General features: G+C 37.4%; 3 protein-coding genes and 1 long non-coding RNA gene across 7 annotated transcripts in view; 2 read left to right on the top strand and 2 right to left on the bottom strand.

Moving 5' to 3' along the window:
• Positions 1-9195, top strand: part of cdhr1a (cadherin-related family member 1a) — a 143622-nt gene extending 134427 nt beyond the window's left edge. Inside the window, exons 12-17 of one of the 4 annotated variants that reach the window (XM_067421126.1) lie at positions 273-425; positions 2368-2532; positions 3760-3827; positions 5531-5759; positions 5850-6104; positions 7975-9195. In XM_067421126.1, coding sequence (XP_067277227.1) covers positions 273-425; positions 2368-2532; positions 3760-3827; positions 5531-5759; positions 5850-6104; positions 7975-8496 — 1392 coding nt within the window. In that variant the 3' untranslated portion in view covers positions 8497-9195. Of the gene's footprint in view, positions 1-272; positions 426-2367; positions 2533-3759; positions 3828-5530; positions 5760-5849; positions 6105-7182; positions 7554-7974 lie in introns of those variants that run through there. The other 3 variants (XM_067421127.1, XM_067421130.1, XM_067421129.1) reach the window with 3 other exon arrangements.
• A 3309-nt stretch (positions 9196-12504) lies between these two features.
• LOC137045347 (uncharacterized) lies at positions 12505-14088 on the top strand. Its single transcript, XR_010898748.1, has 3 exons — positions 12505-12757; positions 13705-13839; positions 13972-14088. It is a non-coding gene; the product is annotated as an uncharacterized lncRNA (long non-coding RNA).
• On the bottom strand, positions 13662-16654 carry lrit2 (leucine-rich repeat, immunoglobulin-like and transmembrane domains 2). The gene is made up of 3 exons (XM_067421927.1): positions 16548-16654; positions 15306-16078; positions 13662-14718 (listed from the first exon to the last, which is right to left on the bottom strand). The coding sequence occupies exons 1-3, from the start codon at positions 16652-16654 to the stop codon at positions 13916-13918; spliced, it is 1683 nt and encodes a 560-aa protein (XP_067278028.1). The 3' UTR covers positions 13662-13915.
• Positions 16655-17252: 598 nt separating this feature from the next.
• Positions 17253-21138, bottom strand: lrit1a (leucine-rich repeat, immunoglobulin-like and transmembrane domains 1a). The gene is made up of 4 exons (XM_067421366.1): positions 20831-21138; positions 19932-20392; positions 19088-19393; positions 17253-18927 (listed from the first exon to the last, which is right to left on the bottom strand). The coding sequence occupies exons 1-4, from the start codon at positions 20950-20952 to the stop codon at positions 17885-17887; spliced, it is 1932 nt and encodes a 643-aa protein (XP_067277467.1). The 5' UTR covers positions 20953-21138; the 3' UTR covers positions 17253-17884.
• Positions 21139-21889: the final 751 nt, after the last annotated feature.

Raw genomic sequence — 21889 nt, 5'->3', positions numbered from 1 at the left:
TCCATATTTTTTATGAGCACTGTTCAGTCATTGTAGAACATTATTATCTGTTACATAAAACACAGGAAAGCACCCAAACAAGCACGTGGGTCTCTTTCAAGCTGTTGTCATATATTACACAATAATATTTTTAGTTATTCAGCCTATCACATTGATATGCACAATTCATTGTCTAGCGATGATTTAAAATGGCTTTAAAAGTATTGCATTTCTATGTATTTAATAAATCTCTATATTATTGAGAAGTTTTTAAACTATATGCTTTTTCTTAGGGATCAAATGCAAAATTCCACCTCAGACTGGTGGGCCCAGGCCGCATGTTACGAGTGGTCCCTCAAACTGTTTTGAATGAAGCTCAAGTCACTGTCCTTGTAGAGGATTCTGCTGCAATGGATTTTGAGAAATCACAATTCCTGACATTTAAGGTAAATGTATATTTATGGGAACTGTTTTAAGGCGTAGTTCACCCAAAAATGAAAATGTGATGTTTATCTGCTTTCCCCAGGGCATTCAAGATATAGGTGTGTTTGTTTCTCCAGTAGAACACAAATGAAGATTTTTAACTCCAACTGTTGCTTGTATAAAGCATGTCATTGGGTGTATTTCTATAAGAGCCACTATGAGAGTAAAAAACACATAGACACACGAATCCATATTAAACCCTTTGGTTTGCGGTGACACAATGACGAAATGATTGGTTTCGAACAGTATTTATTTAATTTGTTAACCTCATATCAGGCGTATCTCATCTAGTATTCCCAACGCCATTACTTCCATCAAAGAAGGTCAAAAACCTGGCATGATCATAGACATATATATGTATAGATTCCTCATTAGTGCCTGCACGGATGGAGCAGATTGGTCAAATGAGGCATCTATGTAAATATATATCTATGATCGCGCCAGGTTTTTGACCTTACTTGACAGAAATAATGGCGTTAAAAATACTTGATGAGATTCGTCTGATATGAGGTAAAAACAAATAACACAAATACTGTTCGGTTTCTCGCAAAAACTGATCGTTTCGTTTCTTAAGATCTCAATGTGTCGCCACGAGCCACAGGGTATATTTTGGATTCGTATGTCTGTGTTTTACTCTCATAGTGATATGTCATAGAAAACACTCCATTGGCATGCATTATAAGAGCAACGGTTGGAGTTAAAAATCTTTATTTGTTTTCTACTAGAGAAACAAACACACCTACTTCTTGGATGCCCCGAGGGTAAGCACATCACATTTTCATTTTCACTATCCCTTTAAGAAAAGTATATTATATATTATGTGCTCAATCCTGAGTATATGGACAAATAATGAACCTACAAATTTGCAGCAGAAAGATGAATGATCTGAAATATCAATGTATTAACTAGGGATGCAACAATACAGTTAGTCCCAGGTTCAATACATACCTCTGGTTTTAACCACGGTCTGTTGGTTTGGGTCATTTTTTTGTGCTATTCTATTAAAGATTTACAGTGGCAGCTCAGAGATGTACAGTAGCATTTAAGTATGAAATTGAATGAATAAATGTAGGCTTAAATTAAAACTACATAGTCTTCAATATACAACATTTATTAAAAGCTACTGTATTAAAGGTCTTTTTTTGTTTGTTATTAACATCATTTTATAGGTGAACTGTCCCTTTAAGGACAAGCGGTTCACTAGGCTGCTGCTGTCAATTGAAGACCTGCTCACATCTCATATATAGACGCATGCGATTTTACTTTCACTTTAGACATAACCGACTGTGTTTATTGTAACCTTGTGTGTATTTGACAGTATTAGCACAGTAAGACTGTCCAGTAATCACGTGTTTGACAGACGTTTAGTGCGCACGCTCAATGCAAAACAGTGCATGCACGCAAATGAAATGTTTAATCGGCAAAGCTTTAAAACGTGGGTAAACACCCCTTAACTTGAGTGCATATGATTGGATATTAGCTCAAATTGGAGCGTAGACTCACAGGCACACTCAAAAAGAGCCGAAATAAACTGAGAGGAATATTTGAATATATTAAATGGAAATAATTAATTAAATGCATAACTGGAAAAAAAAAAACGCAATTCACCAGCATATTGAACCATGAATGCCGTACCGAATGGTTCAATATTATATTGAGTTTTGTGACATCCCTAGTATTAACAAATATTTTGATGTAAATAAAAGTATTTTTTTAATACTGTAAAAGTGTAATTGACATGACATGGACATGGCTTATAAAAAATACAATTCATTTTGTGCTAAATGCTAACTGAACTTAAATCTGCCAAATGATTTTGTTAATTGTACCATGAGAATGTTCCTAACTATTATTGTTAATAATATACTACCAGTTGCAGATATGTGTTGTGCCTATTGTTTCCAGCTCCTTGCTGTAGAGATTGACACACCTGAGAGATTCAGTGCCACGGCAGACATAATCATTCATCTGCTAGACACCAATGATAACACTCCAAAATTCACTTCTGATTTTTACATCGCCCGGATTCCAGAAAATTCACCCGGAGGATCCAATGTTGTGTCTGTGACAGTGAGTACAGAACACTCTAGACATTATAACCACAAAAAGATTAACATGTTTGCCATCCTCTCCAGAATGTGCTCTGTTTATGGAAAAAAGACGCATTATACGCATTATTAATCTAAATATAACATTTGAGGGGTTGGATCAGAATCCCAAATCATGCTCAGTATGTGAATGCTTGTTAAACAGTCTATTACGTGCCGTGTTAAGCTGCCAGATGGCTATCATTTTCATTCAGTTGTGTAACGCTAAAACCCCAGATTTGTGTTTTAATAGACAAAAATATCATGAGGATATGGTCACATTATTATAGCACTCAGGTGACGGAAACAATCTCTTTTTTTGTGTCGGAATACTCAAACAAAATGATACAACTACTATGATACTGAAACTATTATGCTGATCATGCTCATTTTAATTTTATATGAACAAACATGTCATAGTGAAAAACAAGGTGAAATACACTACCATTCAAAAGTTTGGAATAAGTAGGCTAATATTTGTTTTTGTTTTTAAAGAAATCTTTATTCAGCAAGGATGCATTACATTTATCAAAAGTGACTGTAAAGACATTTATAATTTTACAATAAATACACTGTTCTTGTAAGGTTTCTATTCATTATTAAGCAGCACAACTGGATTCAACTGATAATAATAATAAAAGTTACTTGAGCACCAAATCAGCATATTAGAATGATTTCTAAAAGATCATGTGACATTGAAGACTGTCTTGCTGAAAATTCAGCTTTGACAGCTCTGGAATACATTTTTACAGATTTACTGTATGATATAAAAAAAAGAGACTTAGAAACATAAGTATAATAAGGAAAATGTTTTTCTGACTATGCCCCTGAGTTATTCTCCAAGTCTAAGCATTATGCTGGTACGATGCTAAACTTGTTCCACTCTGCCCTTCATCAGTGGATAGAGAGATTGAACCCTATTGAGATAAACCCTCACCCTGTGTAAGCAGGTTCTCGCCACATAGGAGTTATCCTGTTTGTGGACTACAATTTACTAAATGACCTGACGGATTTTGACGTTTGAGGACATGCTACAGCCATGAGTACAAGGGAAATAGTGACGTAGCCTGATTAGCAAATCCCATATCGCTCCTAATGTTTTGCCTTTTGGCTCTAAACGTCATCTGTTCCGTTACATAGATGTTGGCATCTCAGTTATGTATGGGAACAGATGCTAGTTGATGACATTTGCTCCTTATGCTCTCTGCAGGCCACAGATCCTGATTCTGGTCTTTGGGGTGTGGTCAAATATTCCATCTATGGCTCAGGAGCAGACCTGTGAGTACCCTACCCCCTATTTAATGTTGTTTTTCCTTCCTTTTCAGTGTGTGTGTGTGTGGTCTTTTTAATGCCTGAGATCCTACTGACAAAATGCCAGCCGACTGGAATAAGCCACATGAAAAAACAGTTGCTTATGCAACATCATTAATGCCAAAACACAGACTATTTAGCGAATGGGGAGAACAGGAGGGACATGAGCTCGCCTCGATTCATCACACACAGCCTACAGATCCTAAAGCTAGACAATTCAATTTCCAATAACTTTTATTGTTGTTGTAAGACTTGGTTTCTATCTGTACTCCGGACTAGCTGTACCCAAGTGGATCCGATTTTCTTTTCTTTTTATTAGATTCCAAAGGCAGCACTCAAATAGCTGAAATATTCTTGCCATCTTTGGACACTCCTCCCGCTGTTCTCATCTTAAATAAAAAAAAAATCTGCCTCAAGCTTCCCAAACCCAGAGACAGATTCCTGATCTCTGCTAGTAACATATTTGTTATATTTAATTGAGGTTAAAGCACATCAATATAACCCACACAAATGTGTAAATGACGGCTTGCTGGCAGAGCAGGCATGGTAAATATTTGCGATAAGCTGTTTCCTGCTGTGTGAACTCAGTCATTGGAAAGGCCGAGTGAGCGTGGGATCTATTCTGTTTTTGCTTCTGCCAGACAGACCACACTGCCTGTTAATAGCAGCTTATGCCTGATTTTATTTACCTGACAACAACACCCCTAAATTGTCACCATTCAGTCTTTTGTATGCATTTTCATTCATCACATTTTATGAACTGCACATTTTTGTCAAATGACAACAATTTTTCTCTATACGGAGTTGGTAACTAGAACTGCAAAACTCAATTTCACTGCAAACAAAAAGCTACCTGGCCCTCCATCTTGGTTAATCCACTAATGGGATTTGAGCAGTAAATAGACTGCTCTCCTTTTCACTTAAAGGTGCAGTGTGTCATTTCTGCATATTAGCTGCACAAAATGGAATTCAATATTTAAAATTAAAATAATAAAAATATCCAGACAGATTTTCTGAACACTCCTCCATCTTCCAGGATTTAGACAAACGGGTCAAAATCATGTTGTGTCAGGCCAGTCATAGAGCAGTGTAAATGTAACACTTAAAATGTAATTTTTGTATTCAGCAAATATGTATTAAATTGTTCAAAACTGTCAGTATGATTTCAATTATTTTTTAAATGCTGTTCTTTGAACTGTTTTCAACATTGCGAATAATATAAAATGTTTCTTAAGAACCAAATTCACATATGAATGATTTCTAAAGGATCATGGACACTGAAGACTGGATTTACAACTGCTGAAAATTCAGCTTTGCCAGCACTGGAATATATATCTTAAAATATAATTAAAATAGAATGAATGGAAACAGATACTTTATTTTTCGTTATAATATGTATATTAGTTATTTTTATGGTGAGCATGAGACTTCTTTCACAAACATTAAAATAATTTTACCAACCCAGTCTTTTAAAGATAATGTATTCGACTGTAAGGATATGTTGTTTTATCCTGTTGACATCATAACAAGAAGTATACATAACAGTTTTAAAAAGGAGAGTGTGTGTTCTCAAAGCTTTAAATCATGTTAACATCCCCCTGTACAACAAGCTCTGTATAATCCTGATTTTCCCAATAGAACTCATTTCCTGTCTTGTATTTTTTATGAAGGTTTTTCATTCAGGCTGATTCTGGAATCATCTATACTCAGCCCTGGGCCAGTCTGGATGCCGAGGTCAAATCCAAGTATAACTTCTATGTGAAGGCCGAAGACACTGAAGGAAAATACAGCCTTGCAGAAGTCTTCGTCACCATTCTAGACCTCAATGACCACTCGCCAGCGTTTAATGAAAACTCCCTAGAGAAAACCATGGTGATTGGTGCACCAGTGAAAATAGAGGTTAGCAGCGATTTTAAAGACTCTTTGAAATGTTGTTCTTCTATTAGAGCACTTGTGTAATTGTCAGTTGACTGTGCTTGATGATTGTAGGCGACTGATGAAGATGCAGAAGAGCCGAACAATGTCATTGAATACTCCATTATGAAAGCAGACCCCGACAACATATTTGACATTGATGCGGACACAGGAGAAATAAAGCTGAAGCCGTACATCAAGTCCATGGACATAGTCCAGAATATCACCAATCAGAAAGACTGTACCTGGTCTGTGGTTGTTCAGGCCAAAGACAGAGGTTCACCATCCTTCAGCACCACCACAGTGATAAAGATTGACATCACAGAAGCAGTAAGTGGTTCTGTATTAGTGCCTTTCTTTACTGAGAATCCTATTCATTTATTAACCCAGCAATAAATAGAAAAGTAATTTCACCATCTTAAGGGTTAGTTCCCCCAAAAATGAAAATCTGTCATTAATTACTCACCCTCATGTCGTTCGACACCCATAAGACCCATAAAAGGCTCTAAAGACATTATGAATCAGTGTATTGATTCATGATTCGGATCGCCAAAGTCACGTGATTTCAATGGTTTGACATGCGATCCAAATCATGGGTTCGAAGCTTTGTTTTGAAATCAGCCCATTACTATATAGGTCGTTATTTAGTTTTTTTTGCACACAAAAACTATTTTCTTTGCCTTCATTAAATAATTGTAGAACCACTGTAGTAAGATGGACTTTTTAATGACGTCTTTAGTGCCATAAAGGGTCTTGAGAGAGGAAATGACATTTGTGTCAATGGAGGCCTTTCTGAGCCATCAGATTTCAACAATATCTTTATTGTGTTCCGAAGATGAACAATATTCTTATGGGTCTCGAACGACATGAGGGTCAGAATTTTCTAAACTAACCCTTTAACTATAGTCCTGACATAGTCCAGCTAGGCTAGAAGTGGGTTACTCATAGAAGTTCTTACCAAAATAAATTTAAATTTGGTTACATATCATTTTTGCCATTGAGATGTATGATATTCCATCATGTAAGCAAAGTCAACAGCTATTTACAAGGTTTGGTTTCATTTATTTGGGCTATGGTTAGACATCTAATAAGTTTTCACTGACAGACATCAGGGCTGTGTTTGGACAGCTATAGACATCATTTTAAACACAAAATTGCTTGCAGGGAAGTGAAAGCAAGATTTTTAGTATTGCCATTCAAAACAACCCTTTGATTGTCATTTATGCATTTTGGCAGTCACGTTATTGCACATGTAAGCCAGAATTTAAAATATACATTTCTTCAATGCATGCTAGAAAAGACTGAATCATGCACAAATATTTAATCTCCACTCTCACTATTTTATCTGTTTTGTAAGAAAACCTCATATCAAACCTAGTATAAGTTTTTGTTATTGTGTGCTTTACAGATCAAATCCAGATTGATTTCTTACTTCTTGAGTCTGAGAACTCGGCCCTGGACTGTTTTCAGCATTTGTTTGAGCATTGTAGTCCTCGCCATCTGTCTGACCATTTTCATATCCACCATAATTTTCTGGAAATCTGTGAGAAAGTCCCGGGTCCAGCCAAGGGGCAAGATCAGAAAGATTGTTAGGAGGCCCTGACCATGAGACACTTTGACACCGACACCAATACTTGCCCACCCCCCACCTTTTTCTTTTTTTTTTTTCTTCAATGATTTTATTGTTGTTTAAAGGCAGGTAAATGTCTGTAAAAGAGTACACGAGCACCGTTAAAATGCATAATTTTCAAAATAAAAATGATTCTATGCTTATCTGGCTTCAAACAATCGCCCGTTTCTCCATTCAGTGTACGTTGAGATTATGACAATGAGGCTGCATGGTCTTAATTCTGGGTGCCCCATTCAACCCTTCTGATCTTGTCTTACTGCTGCAACCAGACTTCAACTAATTTTCTAATTTCTAAACTAATAATTTTCTGTCAAATTAATTTAAATAAACACCAAATCAATTGCTTTCAATCTGTTCTCAGCTGTCAAGATGCCATGCAGTCACGCTGTATTTATTCAGAGTAGTATAGTACTATTTCGCACAAGAATGCTTTGTTGACTGCTACTGGCATCTTTGGGAATTGTTTATCTGCCTCACTTTTACCATGTGTCTCTGGCCAAACACAGAGAAGCCTACAGTATATCATCTTTGAGTCCTATGGACTTGATTTCTTTTTGTGCTCTTTTACAGACTCAACTCAGGGGACCTTTGACGTCCTTTTTATTGAAAAGTAGGGAAAACCCCATGTATTTCCTAGGCTTGATCAGTGGTGTCATTTTGATCATGGTTTTTGTGACGGTCTTGATCTCTACTATTATATTCATGAGAAACGTCAAGTCCAACAAGATCCTACCCTCCCGTCGCATCATACGCAGGAGGCGTAAACCCCGGAGACGAGATGACTTCCAGCAACCGTTCACAGAGGAGCGGGAGATCCCTACCTCAGACAATCTCAACTGTAACAATAACATCAAAGTGTGTTCTCATCATCGAGCACCTCCGGCGCCTCCTAACGCCCCCCTCATGCCCCCGCCGTTGCCAAGTCACTATAGATACAGTGACCGCGAGTGGACAGTACCTACGGTATCCGCCTCGGTGGCATCCAAGACAAAGAGGAGATCTCAAAGGGGTAAAGACAATCCTGTCAACACGGCACTGGTTTCTGAGCTCAAACTTAGACTGGAGCAGAAAAAGATGGCAAACCGATACTGATTATGGTGTAGGAATACATGTTCTGTATAGATAAGACGTGTCCCTCTGCAAATTCTCTGTCCTGTTTCTTCTGAAAAAGAAGATTTCAGGCAAGATTTGAGCAAGGACACAATCTCAGCAGGACAACTGCTACATACCGAATGCATGCAGAGTTCAGCTGGGATTGCAGGTTGAACCGTGGAAATTGGGAAAAGTGTCACTTGCCAAGACTAACACCCTGCTAATCAGGATGCTATGACACTCTGCACTGCCCTCTTCTGGATGGGAAAGAATTGATTCACATTTACTTAATGCTTCTCGGACATTTCTACATCTGTGGATGCTTTTCATTCAGAAATTAAACTAAAAGCTTTTTTTTTAACTGTGGATAACTGGCATGAAAAATGAAATATGTCTGTGATGTGAAAAATGTTTTTTTTTTTAACCAAATTGTTGCTGAGTCCAGCGAATAAACTGAATTTTAAATCTAATACAATATATTTTGAACATTTACAAATCCCTATTCTATAGATTAATTTGCTGGTTTATTTGATGAATGCGTTTGACTGATAAACCACAAACAAATCCAATATTATACAATTATTTTCCAATCCTTTTGTGAGGAAAACCAGTTACATTATCATGTTGTGCAATGTTTCATCACTTTAATGTACATTGTCAGGCTTCATGCAGTTCAGTATTACATATAAAATAATCTCTTATCTCTGTTTATATTTAACCTTTTTGTAAATAAATGGATATTCCATTTTAAATGTGTGGTGTTTCATTTGGAGACGTATTAAGCATAGCTTGTTTTTTTGTTTTTTTGAAGTGGTCCTATGATATGAAACTGCTGAATGTTATCCTATAGCCTTCTGTTTGTTGTTTTTTTCTTCTGTGTTATATAGGATTTGAGAAAAAATATGATTTCCTTTAATGCCACATTTCATCACATGGGCTGATGTTGGAGTTGGTGACCTAAATATTTTTTCTGTTTATTTAAAATACAGATTTGAAAAGCTAGCACATGTTAATTTATGACAGTTAACTCAAATATTTCAGAAACTAGTAACCATGTGCAGCGGTGGTTTGGTTATTTTAGCACATGCTTGTTCTTTTGGGGCTTAACTAATTCAGATTTGGTGATCACATTAAGATTTATAAGATAAATTATGTGTTTGCTCTCTGGCTTTTCTAAATATATATATAAAGACACAAACGCATTCAAGGTGAATGCTTTTTAACATTGGTCAATTTTATCACACTCTTTCTTTTCTAAATCACATTAGACAAAAGTACTGTGATGAGGAAAGTCTGTTTTCAGATGGTAAAAGCAGCACTGGGAGTAAAAGCACAAATGACATGGAATTATAGTTGCCTGTAGAAAGCAAGTAGGATTACTGTTTTTTTAGAGAGGATTACAAACTTGCAAAGTGCGCTGATGGACAAGGATAAAAGAAAAACAGAACATTCAAACCAAGATGCGTACATTTTATTTGGGACTTGACTAGTTTATTTTGGAGCGATGGGCTGGCTAAGGTCACAGAGCTCTGGACATAAAGTCAGAACACTCAAAGTTTATCAGACATAAATAGCAGAGAGCTAGAAATCGCATTAAGCACCTTTTTGGTCCCAGCTGCATTTCCATTAGAAGAATTTACAAAAAGTTCCACAAACAAATTTGTCAGCATACCGTATCATACCGTACATGGAGCTCTGCTCTGCACTTTAGTGACGTGGCGAGTCTGACGACTCACGGTTGGTCATGTACGTTTTAATCCTGGTTTAGCAGCACCACAATGGAAAAAAAGACGTAACTGTCAACGAGCTGGGATTAGTGCAGAACAGCACGATTCAGATGGTGGAACAGAATTATTTCTTCCAGGCATCTTTACAGAGAAAGTTGACTGCCTTGAATTGCACAGTACATGTGTTATATCAATTTATTTCTACGGTCAACCACAGAAACGGTATGAATTCAGTAACAAATATTTTTATTTATATATTTACTTATATTGCATCTATCACTCATTTTTAAAAAGGGGACAAAATATAATACTTTAGGAACAAAGCCAAAACAATCTTCATATCATTTATTCTCCAAGACAGCAACTCGTTCAATAGTTAAGCATTCAAATTAAAGTGCATTTCTTGCAGCCTTTTCTCAGTCGTTGTTTAATTTACATTATGTAGCATTTTTATTGTTTTGTCAATGGGCTTGCTGATGACCGTGTCCATTTAAAAAGATAAGCATTCTGTCTGCTGTTGGATTCACATGATGTGAAACGGGCATCAAAAATCCTAATCTGCTTTTATACCCCTATGTTTGTACCATGTGCATTAAAATAAATCTGTCAGTTAAAACATGCCAACAAATTTAACAAATGCACCTCAACTTAAAATAATTCACTTAGTTTAAAAATAGAAGTATCATCCCAAAAATATGAAAACAATTTATGTACAGTTATTAAGAATATATTCTATAATTTGAGCATCACTAGTTGCTTCTATAAAGTGCATTGAGGTGACAAAAGGTCTGTTCTCTTATGAATTTTCACCAAACAGGCATAACATTATGACTAATATTGTGTTGGCCCCCCTTTTGCTGCCAAAACAGCCCTGACCCATCAAGGCATGGACTCCACTAAACCCCTGAAGGTTTTCCTTTTCTTTTTCATTGTCATAGTATGAATGACATACAAGTTTAATAGCAATACAAACTTTGGGTACATTATCAGTTTTTATAACAATTAAAATAGCAGCCTAATGGCTGTTGAAATAACAGCTCTGGAAAAAATGAAGAGAACACAACATGGATTTCATGATTCGGATCACCAATGTCACATGATTTCAGCAGTTTGGCAGTTTGACACACAATCCGAATCATGAATCAATCCGATTCTGATTCAATCTGATTCATAACCGTTTGAATTCTAATTCTAATGCTAATTAACTTACTGATGTCACATATGGACTACTTTGATGATGTTTTTATTACCTTTCTGGACATGGACGTGGACAGTATAGTGTTGATTCGCTTTTATGAAGGAACAGAAAAGCTCACGGACTAAATATAAAATATCTTAAACTGTTCTGAAGATGAACCGAGGTCTTACGAGTGTGGAATTACATTAGGGTGAGTCATTAATGACACAAATTTAATTTATGGGTGAACTAACCCTTTGTTTAATTTTTTTAATACTAATTATGAATGTGATTTTTTTTGTAAACATTAATTAGATACATTTAACTATATAAATATCAATTTTTATTAGGCATTTGCACTGCATAAATAATAAATATAGGTAAATCCTCATTAAATCTAACATTTTGTCTGTTCCCCTTTTCTTTGATTAACATTAATGACAGACAGCATTGGCTGCTGTTCCTTTAAGATCTGTTGCTGTTGAACCCTGAGCTGACGTTCTGTCACGCGAATATAATTTTCTCTCAACTTCAGTTAAGACGTTATTTAACTAATTTACGGTAGCTCTTTTTTAATTTAGGAGAATTCTCCACAAAACGGGAACTTTGGCATAATTCTTTGTGTCTAACTGTTCATTCTGAACTGGATTCTGTGTTTGCCTCTACCGGAAAATCACAGATAGTTTTTACAGTCTATGGTATGAATGCTCACACACACACACACACACACACACACACACACACACACACACACACACACACACACACACACACACACACACACACACACACACACACACACACACACACATATATATATAAAGAGTAACGTTACCATAAATATAGTAAGTGACCCACCAGTAAATTGACAGTTACCTTCCACAGTTGATTTTTTTTACCATTTGTGTTCATTTCAAAACCTGTTAATAATGAAGCTGCTCTAAGAGGCTGAAAACTGTTATCACAACAAGTTACATGTGCGCTTCATGAAACACAATGCTGCTATAGTTATCAAATTAATTGCAACCTTTGCAATTTGAAAACCGCACTAAGTTATTAATATAGCGATTTATATTTAACGTTGGTATATTGTGCAACCCCAGACTACCTTTGTTTGTGTGTCATTCACTGAAACGTACATTTAACTGCAACCAAGTGACTGCGTGACCCATATCTCTTCCCACTCTGCAACCCACAGTTCGAAAACCCCCGTGCTGTGGTTTCTGGCACCATAATGTGTGGTGGGGCCTCCATGGATCGGATGTTTGTTCAGCACATCCCATATGCTCGATTGGATTGACATCTGGGGAATTTGGAGGCCAAGTCAACATCTCAAATTCGTTGTTGTGCTCCCCAGGTAAGCGACTCACCCGGCCATCCACGTGATGTAAAAGAAAATGTGATTCATCAGACCAGGCAACCTTCTTCCATTGTTCCATGTTTGGATGCTCACATGCCCACTTTTGGCGCTTACGGCGGTGGACATTTTTGTCTATTTGAGCTGCAGTAGTTTGCATGTTTAATGCAGCCTTCACTCCCCATGTGCATCAATGAGCCTTGGCCACCCATGACCACGATTCCTTCCTTGGACCACTTTTGATAGATACTAACCACTGCAGAGCAGACCAGGGACACCCCACAAGAGTTGCAATTTTGCAGTTCACAATTTGGCCCTACCATTTTTTCCTGCTTCTAACACATCAACTTTGAGGACAAAATGTTTACTTGCTGGCTAATATATCCCACCCAACAGGTGCTGTGATGAAAAGATAATCAGTCTTATTCACTTCACCAGTCATAATGTTATGCCTGATCAGTGTAATTGTAATCTTAAATTTTTTTTTATTATTTTTTTTTTTTTTAGAAGCACCATTTTTGAATTTTAGAATTTATAGAAAATCCTTTTGTGAAATTGAAAGATTCAATGGATGTTAAAGGTTCTTCATGGAACCGCAGATGCCAATAAAGAACCTTTATTTATTTTTTCATAGTGTATCCACCTTATTTTTTACATAAGAGCTTGCTCTGCTATTTGTAACTTGAATGTCCAGGGCTTCCAATGTCAGACACTTCCAGTTATTAAAGCTGCTTTATACTGCAATCTTGTATTTATTTATTTATTTATTTATTTATTATCATAATCATAAACATAGGTATATGCAGCACAAACAGTTTTACCGTTTACTGGCTAAAGAATCGGAAGTGTCGCACATTCAGAGAAAATAGCTTACTTACGGGGTACAAAATAAGGTGGATAGAAGAGTGATTCAGTAACATTTAATGCTTTCCTTTTGTTTTTGCCAGTTTGTCTGGAAAATTCTGTCCAGCAGCAGCTGATCCTTGAATTCATGATCAATGGAGACTCTCTTCTTCCATAATAAGAATATTAACTTTATTCGGATCTCCTGTCGACCACTCAAGCTGGAAGAATGTCACAATGTAATTATAAGGCAGGCTTTCCTGCTCCTTTCATGGGTATAAATCAGTCTATGGATGTCTTTCAGTGTGTATAATGTCAGTAAAGTTCAGCTGTTGGTCTTCGATCATTCTTTGTTTTCTGTATCTTTTCAGCAGACCTTCTTCGAGCCTTCCTCTCCTTGCTGGACTCCTTGCAGAGGCCTTCATCACTGGCAGCTTGGAGACTATCAAACGTGCCCTGCCTCTCGTCAGATGCGTGCGAGCCCTCCGTATGTCTCCTGTTTCTCCACATCTCCGTGCAACGCTCAAAGCAGTTGAACTTGGTATCGGTGGTGCAGGCATACATTCCAGCAGGCACAGCGAGCACCATGGCAAGTACAATGACGATAATATGAATGAGCTTTTCTCTCTGTTCCATTTCATTGAAATCACTGCCTGTGACGAACACAATGCACTGGCCGTTCCGAGGAGCCTGGTTCTTTAGAGTAACACAGATTTCATACTTAGTGACTGGTAGCAGGTCTGTAACAGAATATGTATTAATCCCTGGTCCAATGTATATCTGCTCTTTCTTAAGTGTGTCATAGCGGCCAAAATGAATGGTGAACCAGGTTTCTGCTGGATTGTCTGTCACAGCACGCCACTCAACTGTAATGCCGTACACTGTTTGCTTGGCAATGCGGATATCGATGTATACGTTTTCCTCAGCAATGGCAACAGGGAGCTCTGAGGAATGAGACAGTGAGCCTTCCGGAGATTTTACGTCTAGTAAAATACCGATGGAGGAATTGCCAATGAAATTGTTGGCAAAGCAGGTGTAGAGGCCTCTGTCGGCCAGATGGAGCGAAGGAATGATCAGCTGAGACCTGATAGTGTCTTCATCCACACGGCCCTGAATCTCTGGAAAAAAATAAGAAAGTATGTGAAATTTAGGAAAACATAGGGTATGATCAAAAATTATTATTTTTTGTGTATTTATAATAATAATAATAATAATAATAATAACAATAATTATTCATATTAATTTGTAATTTATAAATTATTGAAAAAATAATAATAATTTGTTTCAACTAACAATAATAATTAGTCATTTGACAATGGCAAACTATTTTCCATAGTTTGTAATGCATAATTTGTGTTTTTTAGAAGCTTGCACATTAGGTATCACGAAGTAGTTGGGATTTGACAGTTGTCCAACATTTACGCTCCTTTTTAATGTATAATTATATATTTTGTTATATCTTAAAAAACAAAATATTTTTCCATACACTATTTTGAGTGTACATTTACCCGAGAAAAAATGTACATAACGTCTAAACGCATGCAAATTTTTAACATATAAAAATGTTATTGCTTATATCATTTGCAAAGGTGTAATAACGTGTGTATAGTAGCCTAATCGAGAGTTAAGTACCTAATGTTTAAAGAAAGATCTATTTAAGTAAAGATATACGTATGTAATCATGTTTTACGAGAATATCCCTTACCACGAAATCCTCTTAGTATCTTAAGACCATATGTCCACCGAATGGCAGGTTCAGGTCTGGCCGTGGCAAAGCATGTTAGTGTGATGTTCCCACCCAAAGGCACGGTGATGTTGTTGACTGGGGAGCTGACCACTGGCTTCACACACGTTTTTAAATCGACCTCGTGTAAAAATTTCCCTGCCTTGAATTCTGGGCCAGAGCACGGCAGATATGAGTTCATTAAAATAAACGGTGGACTCAACGATTTGATAAACTCGATAAAGCCTCCCAGGCGACAGTCGCACAGCCACGGGTTGTCATGAAGCGCCAGGACAACGTTGGACCCTGTTTTTTCATGCTTTTTTTCTACGTGGTAGAGAGGCCAGTTCAGAAAGACGTCTTTTGAAATGACTGAGAGGTGATTAGAGGACAGATCTAAATAGGTGAGACCTGGTAAAAACTTTAGTGCGTATTCAGGGAGGGCGTCGATGCGGTTGTGCTTCAGATCCAGAATCTTGAGGTTGGGCGTTTCCTCAAACGCTGTCCACGGGACTGAACGCAGTTTGTTACCCTGCAACCGGAGCTCCGTCAAGTTACCCAAACCTTCCAGACTTTTGATATTAATGATGGCGATGTCATTGAAATTCAGCCAGAGATGCTTTAGAAACCTAATATGGGAAAACGCTGCCTTTGGAAGTTCGCTTAGCTGTGATTTCTCTATTCGGATTTTAGTCAGATCTTCCGGTATATCCTCAGGAACCCTGGTTAATGCAATTCCCATGCACGTGAGTGACCTAGAGAAAAACGTGCAATACTTTTAATTTTACGTTGATGTTTTACAACATCTTGACAACTTTCTTCTAATCTTAGATATAGTAAAAAATACTGACAACATAATGACATCAAGCTGTCCTAGCAGCAATATCGTCATAATGACCTATTGTCATCATGACCTAATTCCAGCTTTTTGGAGAAAGTTGCATTCCAAAATGGTTGGTGTGCTGGTAATGATAGTAATATCAGGGGGAGCCATTCTTTATGTTGAAATAAACATCAACATTAAATATCAAATAAAATATGTTGGATTTTAACACACTTTTAAAATTCTTTTTCTGGGCAGAATAGCTCCTCTAATCACCCATATATTCATATTTCCAGACTAACTCTCACAGTGTGCTATCCCTATCCTCAGCATAACAACAATCGTCTTTGCTCAATGACACTTCTGATAAACTCAGTGCAATGAAAGGAACTGAAACTAACCTCCCATAATGGTCAGTCCCACATGAGCATCCTGGAAAACATTCGGAGCTGATATGACTTGATAAAAGAAGGAAAACAATGAAACGCAATACAATTGAGGCATCCATGGTCTCCTATAAACGTTACATCCACTCTATGTCTGTGCACGACATGACTGCAGGTACAGTTGAGTAAAGCCTATTATCAGTAATCCTTGACTTACCCCAGTGAGAGACTGATTGGAACTTAATTGTAAGTCTGACCTAATATTGTTGTTAAAAAATACTGTAACACTTTTTAAATGTATATACAAAATTTATTTTGAAGCATAAATGGGTAGAAACCTGGGACAAAAAAAGTTTTGAATGGTTCAGGTGGCACAAGTTTCACATGGTAAACAGAAATAATGTCACATAAACAATAATGAGTATGTTGGTGCATATGAAAATCCCAATTTATTTCCATGATTTTGCATATGTTACTATAGACTCATCATTCTGTTAGAAAAGTAACTACACACTAAATAATAGGTTCTTTATTTGAATCAATGGTTCCATGAAATAACCTTTAACGTCTATGAAACCTTTCCATTCCACAAAAGGTTCTTGATATTTTTAAAATGTAGTACACAAGAGAGAAAAAAATATTTTCAAGAACTGTTTACTGTATTAAAAAATAATAATAATATAAAAAAATAAAAAGAACAACAAAAAGTTGCTGCCTTAAATAAAATACAATCAACTTGGATGTTTGTCATTGCAACTTAACATTAAACTGAGTCGAATCTTGTATAACGTATTTTTATGAGTTAAAACAATGTTAAAACATATGTTGTCATAACTTATATTATTTTACAGCAGGGAACCAGAAATGATTCTTCTACATCACTGAAAAAAAAAAAACCCTTTTGTAACCTTTATTTCTAAGAGTGTATGTGGAAATGAATCCCAAATTCCTTACATAATACTACTATCATCACATATAAATAGTTTTTTTTTCTTCATATACAAATATTTTACTCAAATATACAATAATTCATATGAACATTTCCCTTTGAATCAGTTCCTTCTAGCACTATCTGAAGGGGTAAAAGTCCATGAATGCATGTTCCTGGGATTGCTCAGTCACAACCCCACCACCAGCCAAATGGCTTAGTTTAAAAACCAAGTCCAAAATCACAGTAACAAAGAGCAACAAGGTTCTTTATTGTGCACTTTGTTACTTATGCAAAGTATCCTGAATCTTCTTCACGGACGGCCAGTCATGTACTGCTGGTAAAGATTATGTGCACTCAGGTACTGTGGCTGAGCCTGGATACTCTGATGGCTGCGTGGTGGAATTGTGGCTGAGGGATATTGTCAGCAGAAGTATTCATTCGGCTGTCCCTCAATCTTGGCGGTGGACTCAGAGTCTAGGCTGGACCTGGCCGACAGCAGTCTGTTGGACTCCTCGGCATTTAGTCTGGTGAGATATTCCCCCTCCAAGCCTTTGGCCTTGGTACTGGGAGACAGAGTCTCAAACGTCACATATGAGTCTTGAATGTCTTTGGACTTTTTGCCCAGAAACTTCTTGATTTTCCTCTTAAGCGCCCCGCAGCACACGATCACAGTCAGAGGCACAGCTATCACGCAGGCAACCGTGATCACTACTACATTAATGAGCTTTTGGGTTCCATTAGCGCTAGCCGCTGCATCTGTTGAGAAGATTACACACTGCTCCTTTTTGGGGATCAGCCCCTTGACGCACACACAGGCGATGTATTTGGTTTTTGGAACCAGTCCCTCGATGAGGATCCGGTTGTTACCTGGACTCACGTTAATTCTGCGCATATCCCTCTCCCCGAACACAGCGTAGAGGACGCTAAAAGCGGTTGTGTTCTTGGCGGTCGGTGCCCTCCAGTTCAGACACACCGTGTAGTCCGTATCGCCGATCACTTTCACAGAGCGCACAACCCTGTCAGGGTCTTGCTGAAGTGAGGACGTGTTAGCAGCCAGGTTGCTTAGATTGGTCTCCAGGAAGCCGTCGGGACTGGCTGTTTGCGTATTAGTCCGACTGTTCGCGGCATTGTCGCTCTCCATACCTGGATACGGGCCTGTGTAGCTCACTGTGGCACCGAGCGGTAGCACTTTGTTGGGTGTTGGGGAAACGTATGTGACAAAGTGTTTTTCTTGATAGGCTGCCTTGACTATAGGGTTTGGCTTCTTGGACTTCACTTTGGTTTTTGCATCCACAGTCAGATTCTCTGCTTTGGGTGCATCGCTTATGATCAAAGAGATGATGGCCTCTGCACTCCCTGCATAATTTGTGGCTTTGCAGATGTACTTTCCGGTGTCACGATAGGACACAGCAGGCACGCTTAAAATAGACCAAACTATTCCCTCCTTTGAATTCTCCAGTTGAACTGCAAATTTGAAGGAAAAAAAGCAGAACACTTGAGTACATTTGCACAAACTAATTGGTATTGTGTAATCACAGTGCATTGTTGTGTCTGCGCCCGTAATCATAGTACATCAGCACCCTTAGCTAATACTGCTTAACCGCACACCATTGTGCTGACTCACCTGTCCCATTCAGTGGCTTTCCATCTGCTCTTCTCCAGGCCAGCTCAGGGATGGGAACCCCAATGGTTCCGCATCGCAACAAGACATTGTTGCCCACTGCGCTCCTCACACGGGCTACGGCGGTGTGGACCCGAGGCCCCTGGCAGCGTCTGAGCTCTGCATCACTAAACAGAACTCCAGAGAGGCTCTCTGGATCAGCACACCTGAGCCTCGTGTCAATGAAGGCCACTGACAGACTGGGAGACTTCTGGAACTGGACCAGGTCATATAATCGACAATCACACAACCATGGGTTGTCATGGAGTCCTGGGGCAGAAGGAATTATCAAGTTGTAAAAACCACTTAAGTTAAAAAAAAAAGGTATTTTTTTTATGTATTTGTATGCAATACTCTTTCTATACTATATTTCTATATATATATATATACACACACACTGAAAACATTGGTGTAGGATTTACTTCATTCAGAAATCTCTAGTAAATTTCACAAATAACTACTAAGAAACGGCAAGTAACATCAAAATTTCACATTTTTAATGTAGAAAGACTACTCCAATAATTTTTATTTACAACTTTGAAGTTTTATATATTGGGATTATTACAGTAGGCTATATATATTTTTAAAAAATATATATATTTCGAAATATATTACATATTTTTAAAGTGTGTGTGTGTGTGTGTGTGTATATATATATATATATATATATATATATATATATATATATATATATATATATATATATATATATATATAATTTTTTTTTATTTATGGCTTAGGCCTATATAATAATAATTGTAGGCTATATAATAACGCCAGTATATACAATTAAGAAGGAAAACCTTACCAAGAATCATTTTTGAACTTTCTGCTCCCTGGACGGGTTTGACCGTCAACCAAGTGTTGAGGACCTCAGGTGGCACTGTGAGCAGATTATTACTGGATAGGTCCAGGTAGGTTAAATTTTTCATGTAGAGAGCAGCCTCAGACGGTATTGTGGACAGCTGGTTGTTGTGTATGTCGAGTAGCCGCAGACTGGGCATGTCCATGAGGGATTCCCACGGAAACGAAGTGAGCGAATTTCCATCTAGCCTTAGTTCTTCTAAACTGTACAAACCACGGAAACTGTCCGAGTTGAGAGAGGATAAAACGTTAAAAGACATCCAAAGGAACTCTAAATTAGAGAGGTAGCTAAAAGCCTCGCTCGGGATCCTCTTGATGGCAGTCTTTTCAATCCGAAGTTTCGAGGTGTCCCCTGGGAACGTTGCGGGCACGAGGGAAATCTCTGGATCGTTGCAAATCACGCTCCTGCAAAACGCATTAAAAACAAGAATAAAGACTTATATTAAGGGATTTGAAAGCATGCGCGCTCTAATCTTTAAGCAGCAGGCTTTGGCTGAATCTGACAACCTCTTGTGTGTGTGAGTGTTTTTTTTTTTTTTTTTTTTTTTTGTACAAGAATCATTATTGCGTCAAAATGTAGGCAACTCCATATATCAAAATCCAATTTTTGTTTTAAATTACTGAGTGCGTCATCTTTTAAAACTCGAATACTAAAGTATAGGTATGCGTGCAAAATACATTGTGTGTAAAATATTATATTATTGTTTATGTGTAAAATGAAAAATTCATGATGGAAAGCGCAAAAACCAAAATTACCACATTTCAAAACCAGTGCACCACATTTCAAGTGGGAAAATGCATTGCATTCATGCCATAAAAATTGAGATGATAAAACACACGAACCTGGCTCTGGAACCATCACTCAGGTTATGATAAAAGCAGCTGCACTGGGAAGGACAGGTGCTCCGAACAAGTGGAAAGCCACTAGATGCCAGTAGGAGACCCAAAAAGACAGTAAGAGACATTTTGCACCTAGTGTCAACAAAACACTAGTAAGAACGTAGTTTTAATGAAGAACCATCCACTGGCGATTATGGAAAAAATAACCAGCATGTCATCGTCCCTCTGCTCCGATCTCCCATAATGATCTGGCTGCTACGAATCCAGCAGATAAAAAGGACAGATGAGGATTAGCGAAAGCATGCGCGTTGTTTTCATTTAGATGCGTGTGCATCCTGGAATCTGATAGGCTGCATAGAGAGATACATGATGTTAATTATAGGGAGGAAATCTTTCCGAATTGGCCATGATGTTTAATGCCCAAACCCAATCTACTGCAGCTCTATTTTCAATCATCCTCTGCCTGGCAGTTAAACGTTGGATTTTGTTGTATTTTAATTTTACCGATTCACTTCTAGAATGTGAGCTGGTGATACTTTAGAAGCTGGTCTGTTCTGGCTGTACCTTGAATTGTTCACCTAGAAATTAATTAGTAAAATTAAAATACATATATTTTATATTTGACATCCCTATAAATCTACTTAACTGAGAATCCATATTTGTGTAAGAAGTGCTTTTGAAAGTCATTTTGACCAATGCACTGTAAAAAAAAAAAAAAAAGGCAAATTTTGAACTTTTGCAGTACAATCGACTTGGATGGTTAAGTTATTTCAACTTACATTATGTTAAACTGACTTTAAAAATAAGTTACATCTTGTATAGGCTAACTTATAAAAATAGTTGAACATTTCTTAATTTATTTTGATGCGTTAAAACAATGTAAAAACATATGTTGTCATAACTTATTGAACATATAATTTTTTACAGTGTGGGTTGACTGAATTAAAATACACAGAACCTCTATCCAACAGAATTTTTAAAACATTTTCCTTCATGTAATCCAGTTAGGCCTTGATCACAGGCAGCTTGTTCTTCCTAGGTTTGTAAATACTACTATACTTA

The sequence above is a fragment of the Pseudorasbora parva genome, chromosome 17 (genome assembly GCF_024679245.1).
Source record: "Pseudorasbora parva isolate DD20220531a chromosome 17, ASM2467924v1, whole genome shotgun sequence".
NCBI lineage: Eukaryota > Metazoa > Chordata > Actinopteri > Cypriniformes > Gobionidae > Pseudorasbora > Pseudorasbora parva.
This window is presented reverse-complemented; position numbering and strand designations above follow the sequence as displayed.